Source organism: Mus pahari, chromosome 3, assembly GCF_900095145.1.
Source record: "Mus pahari chromosome 3, PAHARI_EIJ_v1.1, whole genome shotgun sequence".
Taxonomy (NCBI): Eukaryota; Metazoa; Chordata; class Mammalia; order Rodentia; family Muridae; genus Mus; species Mus pahari.
In genome coordinates this window covers 150,211,189-150,224,516 of record NC_034592.1, presented here as the reverse complement: position 1 = coordinate 150,224,516, position 13,328 = coordinate 150,211,189, and the positions used below count along the sequence as shown (strand labels likewise).

Below are 13,328 nucleotides of genomic sequence, written 5' to 3'. Positions count from 1 at the left end.
GTAACCAGAAGCAGAGATGAACAGTGCCCATATGTGGGGCAGCTAAGGCAGGTAGGTGTCTCAGGCAGCCAGCAGAGACTGTGTAGCACACTGCACAATGACCTTGACAGCCTTGCCGAGAGCTCACACTTCAGACAAAGCAGAGTGACTTGCAGGGACAGCAGAGTGTCACTAAGCAAAGGAGTGGGTGTGGAGACAATCTCCCAGGCTCCTACCTGGGAGGCTCTGGCCACTCCTGAAATGGAGCCAAGGGTAGAACACAGGCAGTGCCCTACATTCAAAACGTGTCTTTCTAGAAACGGAGCCTTAATGGTGAAGGACACAAAATGAGCTGTGAACACAAGACTAAAATTAGCACAGACCACGAACACACTCATCATTTCCTTTATGATCAGTCTACACTAACACCAGTGTGAAGAGCATCTGCAAACGTTGGAAGGGAAACTTAGCTCTGCCCCGCTCTGCCCAGAAGGGCCCCCGGCCCTGGGCACTGAATGGACACTGCCAAAGGGTAGCGATTAGCTAACATGAAGGTAGCCAAAGGCAGCCATTAGGGCCCGTTTGCCCTGTAAATAAACAGCCTGTCCACACAGTTCTTCAGCGGTTAGAGACCCGCCACCCCCTCACACTGAAGACAGGAAGTTGTGGAGGATGGCCCACACCCATCTCCAGCTGCATGGCAACAGAGGCTGGGAAATGCTGTGCTCCCTTACCTCCTGAGGCCTCTCTACCAAAGCCAGGCACCTCTACCTTTCAAAGGCAACAACTTCCAACAGTGTCACTGGCAATACCATGTTAATGCTGACAAGGGGTGGAGTCTCAAAGGAGGCCAGGCTGAAGAACAGCCCTGCACAAAAAGCCCTTGCTTGTTAACCTTTGGCGCCTCACAGTGATTCCCACTGCAGTGTAACTGCTTTTGATTAATTTTGTGATGGGCTTATTTGGGGTGAGGAGAGATGGTTCAAGCTTACAAAGGATGAAACAAGAAAACAGAATCTGCCATCTGCTCCTGCCCAGCTTCAATGCTGTCACCCACACTGTCTGAGTCCTCACTAGCAGGGAGAAGAAGGAGAGAGGGGAGCCTAGGTGGACAGCTCCCATGCTGGGAACGGAGAGCAGCAAACCATCCACGGCACAGACGCAGCTAGGGTTTACCCAAGAGAAAGACAGACACAGAGCAGGCATGACCTGGCAGACAGCCTGCCTCCCACACTGCATTTCTCATGAGGTCAGAACACTCAATTCTGAAGTAGCATGAGCAGCGGTAGCTGGCCTGTGGACCAGACTGCACCCTCGAGCTGCTTTAATGTTTCTCTTGCACAGAGACCCTGGTGGTGTGAATGCTCACTATCTAATCAGAGGTAACTTACTAAAATCACAGTCAATAGGCTTCCACTACATAAGTAGTTGCTCACATGCAATAAAGTCAATGCTGTTCCCAGACTGGCTTATCTCTGTGCCCTTTACAGACCCACGGGCCCTGTTGTCTTGTCAGGGACACCCTGGCACAGATGGCAATCTAGGAAGGCACATGATTGGGACATAGAACCCTCTGAAACCCAGCTTCAAGAGACAGTAGATTCTCGAGTTCAGGAGAACAGTGAGCCTGCTGATACTCAGATCAGGCTAAACCACCTGCTGAAACCAGGGCTGCAAAGGGGATAGCATCCTCCTTGGTGGCAAACAGCCCCATCCCACCTGCAAGGTGGTCGGAGTCGGAGTCAGGCACAGGAGAGCAATCCCAGTAGGGGTCTCGCTCAATCATAGTGGAAACACAAAAGGCAGAACAACCACCAAAGTAATCACTGACAGGAAAATGCCGTCCTCACAGAGACCCCAGGAGCACTTGAGCACCTGCTGCTCTCCTACAAGACTGCAGTGGTGCCCAGACCCAATGCCAGCTCACTCCTATCTGTAATGCAGGCAGCAAGGAATCCTATGCCCTCTTCTGGCCTATATGTGAGCCGGCACACACATATGTATACCTGTATCCAGACACCCAGACAGAATAGACACAGACATAGACATAGACACACAGAGACACAGACAGACAGACACACAGACACACACACCTTTTTGAAAAAGCAGCCATTGCCATTGGCCATTCTCTCCCAGGTCCTCCTTAAGTGCAAAGCCAGCCACACACATTTAGCTCTGGGAGGGTCAATTTTTTAGGAGTAAAAGACACCCTACTGGGACAGCAGAGCAGCACACAATCCACACGGAGGAAAAGTCCCCAGCCACACTCCTTGGGGGTGGGGTCAGCAATCACACACTCAGAGCAGTCTGTATTTTTCAACTGGATGAAGCTGAGCTCAGAGTTGACTCTGTGAGACACCCTCAGGTAGCTCACCTCAGAAGAGAGCTGTCACCACTGGCATGTGCCTTCTCGTAGGCATCTCTGCAGCAGCACATGTCTTTCAAGAGGCCAGTCTACTCAAAATGAACAAAAACAAGCTAGTGGCTGAAACTCTGTCTTTTTTTTTTTTTTTTTTTTTTAAGATTTATTTATTTACTTCATGTATGTGAGTACACTGTCACTGTCTTCAGACACACCAGAAGAGGGCATCAGATCCCATTACGGATGGTTGTGGGCCACCATGTGGTTGCTGGGATTTGAACTCAGGACCTCCGGAAGAGCAGTCGGTGCTCTTACCCGCTGAGCCATCTCTCCAGCACCCCCCCCCCTTTTTTTTAAAGATTTATTTATTTATTATATGTAAGTACACTGTAGCTGTCTTCAGACACTCCAGAAGAGGGAGTCAGATCTTGTTACGGATGGTTGTGAGCCACCATGTGATTGCTGGGATTTGAACTCAGGACCTTCAGAAAAGCAGTCGGGTGCTCTTACCCGCTGAGCCATCTCACCAGCCCCCAAACTCTGTCATTTTTAAGTAAGCCTCCTCCTTGGGAAGAGGTGTGCTAGGCAGTGAGATGGCTTGGTAAAAGTAAAAGCACCTGCTGCCAAAGCTGTGACCCAAGTCCTACCCCAGGACCTACAAGGTAGACGGAGAGAACCAACTTATTCGGTGTCCTCTGACTTCATACGTGGGTGAACACACAACACTACAAACAAACGTAATAGCTTTTTGAAAGGAAATGGTGTGACCGTACGATCCAATGACGAAAGAGCACAGGACAACTACTTGGAGACAGATGTGGCAAGGAGCTTCTCTCTGATCGACCAACATATCTTCAGAATGTGACTCTGGGAACCCAGTTCATCCTCTCTGCAAGCAGTGCCACTCAGCCACAAAAGCCATAGCCATAGCCCAGGCTTATCCATATACAGAAAAGCAGCTCTGGACAGAGAGAGGAGTTACTGAAGACATGAGACCATTTGGTCCCCAAGGCCCCTTCTCTGTTGGCTTATCAGGCGTTCCTGGCATGGACTTGTGGATGAAAAGAACACAGACATGCATATTTTTCCCAGAGAAAACCTAGAGCCATCACTTAGCCAGCAAGCTAATGCTGACTCCTGATGCACACTGCAGGGCTCAGGTCTTAAAGGTAGCTAGTTGAGTGTTGGCGTCCAGAAAGCTCCAGTCACAGACTAAACAGCATCCTGAGCACTTGGAAGTGAACCATCACACACAAAGCTGAGCAGCATCACTCACAAGAGTGGCCTGTCTGCAGTGCCTGCAGTGGGAACTGTGCCAGAGCCGCAGGAGCGTTAGCCTCAGCCTTAGATGCTGGCTATGGAATGGGAAAGGCATCCTGTGAGATATGGCCGTGTTGCCAGTCATTCAGAATCTACAGACTGTCAGAAAAGGCTTGACATGTGTCAAGTATGGTGGAGTATGACTCAAGTCTCAGGAATTCGGAGACCGAAGCAAGAGGATTGTGAGCTTAGCCTGAGCACAACAGTGAAAACCTGTGTCAAAAAGTTAAAGGGCGCTGGGCGTGGTGACACATGCACGCCTTTAATCCCAGCACTCAGGAGGATTTCTGAGTTCGAGGTCAGCCTGGTCTACAGAGTGAGAGTTCCAGGACAGCCAGGGCTACACAGATAAACCCTGTCTCGAATAAACAAAACAAAAAAAAAAAGTTAAAGGGCCTGGGAGGGGGGCGGGGTGTGGAGCAGCTCAGTTGGCAGAGTGCTAGCCTAGAGGGCCAGCGATTCATTTACCATCGGCTCACACTTGTAATACAGTGCTGTGGACTCGAGGATAAAGGTTTAAGGTCATCCTTGACACTTAGCCAGCCTGGGATGCCTGGGACCCTGTCTGAGAAGAAAAGCTACTGAGGCTTCTGTTAAACGCTGCTGAGAGAGGAAGGCTGCGGAGTGGGAGTGTCCCCACAGTGAACAGCTCTGTCCAGTGGTGGGGACTTAGGGACTTTTCTCTGAGGCTGGCAGATGTATAGGCTCTCTTCTCATTCAAATCAAGCTGAGAGCAGATGTGGGTTCCTTCTAAAATTACAACATAAGGGCAGCTCCCCGCACCCCATCAATCCCGCTTTTGTGAACTCTCAAGAGTCAGTTCCTCTGTTTTTACAGGAAAACCACCCAAGCCCTACTGTCTCAAGGAGGGGTGCCTAACCGTGGTAAGCTGCTCACTTTCCCACTTCACTCACTCCAGGAAGCCCTCTTAGTAAGAACCTTGAATGCCCCTTGAGGGGGGAAAAAAACCCAAAAAACCCAAAAGCCTACCCAACTCTTAAGCTGCTAGCCACACTGGCAGACCTACCAAAATTTGAGCCTAACCATATGACCTGTGCAGACCCCTGCAGTTTACAAGGGCTACTTCAAGACCATTAAGAATTTTTATTACTGGAGGTGAATTTAAGTCATTTCAGGATCATTTTACAAGAGGAACGGAGAGAAAGGGGAGTGAAGAAATGAGGCAGGAAGATGAGCACCATGGAGCTCTAGCTGAGCCTGTGACACACTGCCAAACACTACGAGCAGTGAGAACAGAAAGGTACGCTCCTCTCTTGACACTCCAACGGCCTAGCTAAAGGTGAGCAATGCTTGCCTTTACAGGTCAAGAGTAGTAGAGGAGCTCACTAGGCCTGGAGAGAAAGCTGTGGTGCCACTCTGCTGTCTACTGAGCCTGTCACACAGAGGGAACACTGTCACACCTCAGGCTTCTATGAGGTGGGCAGATGCATTGAGTCTCACAGCACACTCAGCAGTTTCTCTAGGAAGCCACATGAAGGCAAGTTACTTCTTTGGCCCACGGCTCAAATACAGGGTTTCCCATGGCAGGAACCCTACTGTTGGGCCCTCTGTGCAAATCTTCCTGACCCCATCACTAGCTTGGTACAGGGGACCACAGCCACTCTATCTCTGGGCAGCCATGTGCACACCACACTTGTGAGAAGACTTACTTTATGCCAGGTGGGTGCCACAGTGAGTGACCACAGGGCATGTGGGCTCTGGGATAGACCAAGATAGAGAGTGGCAGTTCTCACAAGCACAGGGCAACATCAGGCAGTGCCAAGACCCAGGACAGAGTTCAACAAAAGGAGGCACACATTTGAGCTGCAAGGTGCAAGCTGGACGGCATGCTAGGTAAGTGTGATCACACTGCAGGACTAAACCTACTGGGCCCTGCAGGGGACCAAGGCCACCTGAACACCACCCCACCCAGGCTAGATCTTGGGGTTTGTTTATTTGTTTTTTTGAGACAGGGTTTCTTTGTGTAGCCTGGGTTGTCCTAAAACTCCCTCTGTAGACCAGGATGGCCTTGAACCAAGATGGCTGGAGCTGCCTCTGCCTACCCAGTGCTGAGACTAAAGGTGTGGACCACCAGCATGTAGGAGTATTTTAATGTTTTCCTAACAGCCCACAAGACCCAGACTCAACAGCGATGGGTGGTGTCAAAGAACACCCTTAGTCCCAGGACTCAAGAGGCAGAGGTAGGTGGATCTCTGTACTTTAGTGGCTAGCTTGGTCTATAGAGCTAGTTCCACGACAACCAGTGCTACACAGAGAAACCCTGTCCAGGGGTAGGGGTTGGGGGAGTAGCCAGACAAAACGGAAAGCCTCAGAGCTACTGTTAAAACAAGCTGGGTGATGGTGGCAGCACACTCCTTTAATCCCAACACTTGGGAAATAGAAGAAGCATCCAGGGCTACACAGAGAAACTTTGTCTTAAAGGAAAAAAAAAAGCATAATAGCAAATAATAATAAACTGAAAAGTCTAAGGGTGGCCAGAGGTGGGGAAGAAAGTCTGACCAACCAGATTAGGAAGTAACCAACAAGAGCTGGGACGATGGCTCAGTGGGTAAAGTGCTTGTTATGGAAGTGTGAGGACCCTCAGAACCAACGTAAAGCTGGACCCGGAAGCCTAGCTATAACCCCAGTGCGGCTGTATGAGATGAGAGGCAGGAGAACCCCTGGACACTCGTGAGCCAGGCATTGTGGCCTAAGCAGCAGTGACACAGACATCCTGTTATGAACAAGATGAGAAAGATGGAAGACCAACACCCAGTGCACATGCACACACACAGATTGGACACATCTACAGGTACACACACATAGGTGCACATGCACATACATAGATTAGACACATCTACAGGTATACACACACAGGTGCACATGTACACACATAGACTGGACACACAATAAAATAAAGGCAAGCAGCTTGGCATCTCTGCAGTATCAACAACAAGTAGGCAGGCACAAGCTCAGTGGGCACTTGGACCACTGAGGTGGTTGACAGGGTAACTAAGCAATGAAAGGAGGGGCGGGACTCTCAGAACTAGGCAAAGCCAAGCACTCCTATCTACTCAAAACCCACCCAGGGAACTGCAGGTGCAGATGTCATCCTAGAAGCAATGACTCAGGCAGGATTCTAGGTTTCTAGAGCACGCCCCGCCTTCATGGCTGCTGCTGGGAATGAGTTAGCACCAACCCTGAAGGGAAGAGGGGAAGAGATACAAACACACAGACACTCAGGTAGGGCTCAAGGCACTTACGAGCCCAAAGTGGAAGACCCTGCCAAAAGAATTCTGAAGGGAGAGACTGGAAGGGACAATGGGGATCGGGCGGGGCGGGGCGGGGCTCCGGTTAGTGAGGGATGAAGGGACAGCTGAAAAAAAACGGAGTCCAGACTGGGCCACGCAGCAAGATGCATCACAACACAAAACAAACAAAAAACAGCAAGCAGGCAAACAAAAAATACAAAAAACCCCAAGGACCAGGGAGGTGGCCCAGTGGTACAGTGCTTGCCAAGGCCCTGGGTAACAACCCAGTATCATCAAAAGAGACAGAGAAAAAGCAATCATCTAAATAGATTATCATCCAAAAGGCCTCTACAAGGGACTCTTCATTCACTTCAATTTCAATATACTAGTAATTAATTCCATTACTCAATAAATACCAGGTCCTGGGGTTCCTAATAAAATGCAAAGGTAGCAGACAGGACAGAAGCCCGGCAGAGGGATCTAGTAGCTGAAACCAGAAAATCATTTGCTTTTCCCCCTTTTCCCACTATTCCAAGCTGCTATAAAGGCTGAATGGGTCCTGCTTACTCCCAGAAGCCCAGCTACTATAAATACGCTGGGAACAACAGACAAGGGGTGCAACTCTCTTGGCTCTGCTGGAAAGGCCTGTTAATTTCCTACCAGTCCAGACAATTTCAAAGCCTTCACACCTCCTCAAAGTGCCCATCAGAAGCCTAAATTTAGTTCATGCAAACTAGGGCAAGCAAGAACATTTAAATCTCAAGGGTCACTCAAGATGAGAATGTCCCTATCTCCATGTTCTATACCCCCACCCATCAAAATGAGTCATGGTGTCTTGCTCTCTTCTACATAAAGTATAGTTTCCCTGGCTTTGAAGCAGTGGGGTCTAATACTGTAAGAGCATCTCTTGGAGCGGGACAGTATCAACTCCCTATACCAGTAAGGAATTTTAGGGCATTACTGACACTACAGGAGTTTAACTCAATCAGGCGCTGGGTTCTATTTCAGAATGAAGGCAGCTATAACATGTCACGTGTCAGCTAGAAAAGCCATCTGCAGCAGAGCAGTCTTGCTTTCAAGTCAGGAGCTACTGGGGTGGGAGATGCTCATTATCCGAAACAAATCACTCACTGAAAGTGGCAGAATCAAAGGACTGAACAGTAAGAAAGAACCAAGCCTGAGCAGCAAGCACCCCTGCCACTCCTGAGGGAGGCAGAGTCCCTAGGTCCTCCTTCATCTGGTCAAGCTTCTCCTCCCCCTGGGCTGGCTAAGCCAGTCTCTTTTCTGACCAGTCCTCTAAACACTACTCCTTTGGTCTTACCATTCCTTTGAGAGAAAGCTATTCTTACAGCCATTTCCCTATGCAAACAAAAGCAACTCTACAGACCTCTATCACAGTCACCATTAACAGTAAAGATTACAAAGCACCCAGGCTTCCTCGCAGAAGGTGTGCTGCTTGCTCAGGGTGTTTTTCTTCCGCTGCCATCTTCCCCAGAGCTCAAACGTCTGCTTCACCTTTTGGTCCTTGCCCATTTGTTTTAGAGTTTGTAGACCTTCTTGGTCTGAGTAGGAAATGAGTTAGAATAAGGAAATGATTCTGCCACCTTGCTTGTACAGCTGTAAGCAAAGCAGCACACTCTTAATTATGACAAGCTCAAACAGGACTCTTGATAATGCTGTCCACTATGACATACTGTCACACACTTACTACAAGGCAAAACAAAACAAAAACAAAAAACAAAAAACTTCGGGCAGTGGTGGCGCACACCTTTAATCCCAACGCTCGGGAGGCAGAGGCAGGAGGATTTCTGAGTTGGAGGCCAGCCTGGTCTACAGAGTGAGTTCCAGGACAGCCAGGGCTAGGGCTACACAGAGAAACCCTATCTCAAAAAAACCAAACCAAACAAAAAAAATCATTCACTCAAGGTCATTCAAATAATGGTTTTAAAAGGTACAATTGAAGCCGGTGTGGTGGCACACATCTTTGATCCCAGCACTCTAGAAGCAGAGGCAAAAGATTTCTGAGTTCGAGGCCAGCCTGGTCTGCAAATCAATCGAGCCCTAAGACAGCCAAGGACTATTACATATAGAAACCCTGTCTTGAGCAAAAGGCAAAATAAAACAACAACAAAATGCTCACAGCTGTTAAGACAAAAGGCTACTTTTAAAATGTAAAACAGAAGCATTTCCATAACCATCTTCAAAACTACAAATATGCAGGGTAGCACACTCCTTTAATCCGCACACTCCAGAAGCAAAAACAGTCTGATCTCTGAGTTCAAAGCCAGCCTGGTCTACAGAGCAAGTTCTAGGACAGCCAGAGAAACCTTATCTCCAAAAAACAAAAACAAGAGAGAGAGAACATAAACCCCCACACTGGGCAGGCCCAAGGGCACAAGCACCTGTAAACGGGCTGTGCAGACCCTGGCGTCTTACTTAACTTGTGGGGCTTACTAGCAGCTTACTCACACGTGGGACTTAAATGTGGAGGAGAAATTGGAGAAGAATGAAGAAAACAGATTTCGAAGCCAGCCCACTCTGTGCCAACTTTAACAAGGCTTAGATGTCGGGGCAGGCCATTCTAACCTAAAAGCGTAAAAAGCCACATTCTACCATAACTTATTAATGATGCCAATTTGTCACCAAATAAGTCTGTCTCAGTACTAAAGATTCAACTGTCTCCACTTGGGATGTCTGTTTAGCCAAGAACCGCCACATCTGAGTGGCTTACACGACAATCCTCATGTGCTGTTGTTACACTGGGGTCCCCTTGCATTTAATCTGATATGGAAAATCTGCCCACAGATCTGACTCCTTAGTGGAATCTGTCCAGCCAATTCAGAGACTAGACATGCAATACAAATGTTACGATTGATTGCTTGACTTACACAGATTACACTAGCTATAAATATCTGCCCCCCCCCCCAAAAGCTGATGGGCACATCAAGGCCCGAGTAAAAAGAACCCTGTCAAGGAATCTGGAAATCAAGGCCACCCCCAAAAAAGGTTCTGTCAGTCAAGAACACCAAACAACAGCCTGAGGGTTCCTACTTTCCTAAGTGAAGCTCAAAATAGATTTCACTCTCCAGCTGATGGGTCTCACCCGCTGTCTTTTGAACCTAGAAGCTGAAAGCAGAACAAACTGCCTGCTCTCCTTACACAAGGAACAGGATCTATTTTGCACATGCTTATTTCAGACGCCTGGCGAGTGTGGTTTTGGTAAATCCTCACAACCCCCGCACTGACATTTAATCAGAAGACTTATTTTCTCTAGAGGACTTAACTGCTTGTAAAGACATCTTTGCATTTCCAATTCACTGTTTCATACATGGTGTGTGTGGGGGGGGGGTACCCTACTTCCATAATACTTTATTTATGAACCACCAGAACCCCTCAAGTGGACCGGATCACAGAAAACAGAAACCATCTCAGCTCACGGTCAAAGGATAAAAGACAAAGAAAGAGGCCATTTGGAGAGGGTCAGGCAGCTAAAGGACTGGGTTCTGTGTCTCCCTACTTAATCGCCTAACCTCATGGCTTGCCATTGCTTGGTCTACTCAAAGAGCAAGTCTCCTTCCCGGTCGTGTCGCTAGCAGCCCTGCCCGCTATCCCCTAGACAAGGCAGCAGACTCTGCGTACAGTCACCCTCCCCCAGAACAGGTCTTTTCTCTTCTCAACACTTGTCACCAGCTGAACAGTATTTGAATGTCTGTGTGACTATAGCCTCTCCGGGGGTAGGTTAGGTCTACGGTGGCGTTCCATACACACCAGCTCCAACGCCTAGCACCGAAGAGACCCTCCAGCTCACGTCTAACAAATGAATGGACGGGAAGGAGTAAGGGGGCTGTCATCCCGGGGCCTCCACGACCGCACACCGAGGCCTGAGGAAGTGAAATACGAGGGGGCGGGGGTGTCGGCGAGCCCACCCTTCTCCCCAGGAGACAAAGGAAGAGGGCCTGAGGTGGTCCGGTCCAGACAAGGAAGCGGCAGGGGTGTGGACCAGTGGGGACAAAGGGTGGCTGGGCCATGTTGGGGTCGAGGGGGGGGCTCGAAGATGACACGGACCGCGGAGAGATAGAGGCGAGTGGGGGTGTCGCAGGGGCCGCGAGCCCCAAGAGAGGTCTAGGGCGGCGAGGACGCGCGACAGGAGTCCCCCGAGCCGGGAGGGTCGGGGAGACGGCGCGGCCTAGGGGCCCCCGGCTCCGCACCTGGTAAATAGCCGCCCAGTTCCCAGCCTTGTCGATCTCCTCGAACTCCTTCTCCATCTCCATGGCGGGACGGGTCGGCTGCCCGAGTTCCCACGGCCGTCCGCCGCGCTAGGCCGCGTCGCTCCGCGTCCCGAGGCCCGTCGCCCGCCACCACCGCAGCCCGGAGCTCCCCAGCAGCGGCTTCTGCATGTCAAGCCGGCAGCCGGAAGTACGCACCCCCGCCTCACCGCAAGCTCCGCCCTCTGTACGGGAGGACCAGTCAGATAGCGAAGAGGCGCCGGCACTTCCGCAGGGGCGGGGCGGGGGCGGGGCATCGTGGACGAGGCCCGAGTCCGAGGAGCTGACCTGCCGCGCGCGCCGCCGGCGGCTTCCCGGGTCCCGCGCTCGAGCGGGCGGGCGCCGTTTGCCCAAGCGACCCTCGGGCAGCGCGCCCACGGCGCGTGGGCCGAGGCGGGACTCGGGGAGTATCCTGAGTTCGAGCCTCAAGCCGGCCGGTTGAGTCAGGCAGCGAGGGCGTGGCCTCGAGCTGGGCTGTTGAGTGGGAGCGGCGTTTCCTGTCCCGTTCTGTTTTTTTTTTTTTNTTTCTTTCTTTCTTTCTTTCTTTCTTTCTTTCTTTCTTTCTTTCTTTCTTTCTTTCTTTCTTTCTTTTCTTCTTTCTTTTCTTTCTTTTCTTTCTTTTTTTTTCCTTTTTGTCTTGGTTTTTCCAGACAGGGTTTCTCTGCGTAGCCCTGGATGTCCTCAAACTCGCTCTGTAGACCACGACTGGCCTCGAACTCATAAATCCCGTTGCCTCTTTTCCCGAGATCTGGGATTAAAGGTGTGTGCCATCACTTTGGGCTCCGTTCTTTATTTTTAACTCAGGGTCACGATATTCCACTTGCTGTCAGGCAACCTCTTATTTGCTGTCAGGCGAAGGATGATCCTCTCGCCTCCATCTCCCACGTCTTGGAATCACAGACATGCATTGCGGGGGTGGGGGGGATAAACCAGGGCTCTGTGCATGCTAGGACCTACTCCCGGCCACATCCCAGCGAGCAGTGTTTGTTTTAGACAATGAATCACTCTATAGCCCGAGCTGGCCTGGAATTCACTACGTAGCCCAGGCCAGCCTCCAGCTCTGGATCTGCCTGCCCCAGCCCCCCAAGTTTGGGACAGGTGCTAACACCCAGCTGGCCACCCTGCTCTCCTGAAACTTGGGGAAGTCCGTGAGATTTTTACCCTGGCAGAATGAACGGATGGGACATGTGGTGCTAGTTTTCTGTCTTTCTGCAGTATCAAGAAAACCCTGACCAGATGTGGTGGCACTTGCCTTTAAACTCTCCAGGAAGAGGCAAGGGGTCTCTGAGTTCTGGGACAGCCAGTTACACAGTGAGACCCCGTCTCAAAACAAAAAACAACCAAAAGGGAAAATTCTTTGGGGCTTGTTGGTGACTCATAACCATCCTAACTCCAGTTCCAGGCCGACTTCTGACCTTCAAGGGCACAGGGAACACACGTGATACCATACTACTGTACATACATGCATACAAAACCTTCATACAAATAAACCTAAAAACATGTTTGAAAGAAGGAAAAAACCTTCCTCCCTGGTGTCATCTGGGTGCAGTCTGTGGTCTGTTCAGACTGCCCGGGTGAGCACTGAGTGTTGATGCTTGGGTTCCTTGAAGTATGTGTGAAGGATGGGATTGCCTTCCCTGGGGAAACGTAACTGGAACGTGGAGTTGTAAACATCCGTTCTGGGCTCAACTTGGGATAGAAAGGGAGACTTGGGTGGGAGCTGTGTCCTGTACCCATCGCCAGCTCCTGGCATGATGGAGTGACTTCCAGTTTTCTCCAGGGGGGGGCATGTTCATTCACTCTCCACAACCCCTCTCTCACGGAGGCATGTTGATTCCCATCTTAGAGCTGCCAAGAACAAAGCACACAGACAAAGCCCTTGTCCAAGGCAGCATTGCCAAGCAGGTAGACATGTCTGTAATCCTAGCCCTTGAGAAGCTGAGGCAGGAGGATCATGGAGAATTCGAGACCGGCCTTGTCTGCATGGGAAATTCCTGGTACACAGTGCAAACCTGTCTCAAAATGCCACAAACAAAGCTGTCTTGCAAATGGGAAGGGAGGCTGGGTTCCGGGTCGGAGGATATCTTGCATAGGAGCCAGGCTTCTGGGGGCTCTAGACTTGGGTTCTAAGACCCATGATGTAAGGCCGAA

General features: G+C 50.3%; 1 protein-coding gene across 2 annotated transcripts in view; it reads right to left on the bottom strand.

Moving 5' to 3' along the window:
* Ptpn1 (protein tyrosine phosphatase non-receptor type 1) overlaps positions 1-11,350 on the bottom strand; it is a 47,517-nt gene extending 36,167 nt beyond the window's left edge. Inside the window, exon 1 of one of the 2 annotated variants that reach the window (XM_021192326.2) lies at positions 11,121-11,350. In XM_021192326.2, coding sequence (XP_021047985.1) covers positions 11,121-11,183 — 63 coding nt within the window. In that variant the 5' untranslated portion in view covers positions 11,184-11,350. The remainder of the gene's footprint in view (positions 1-11,120) is intronic. The other variant, XM_021192327.2, reaches the window with a different exon arrangement.
* Between the last annotated feature and the right edge of the window lie 1,978 nt (positions 11,351-13,328).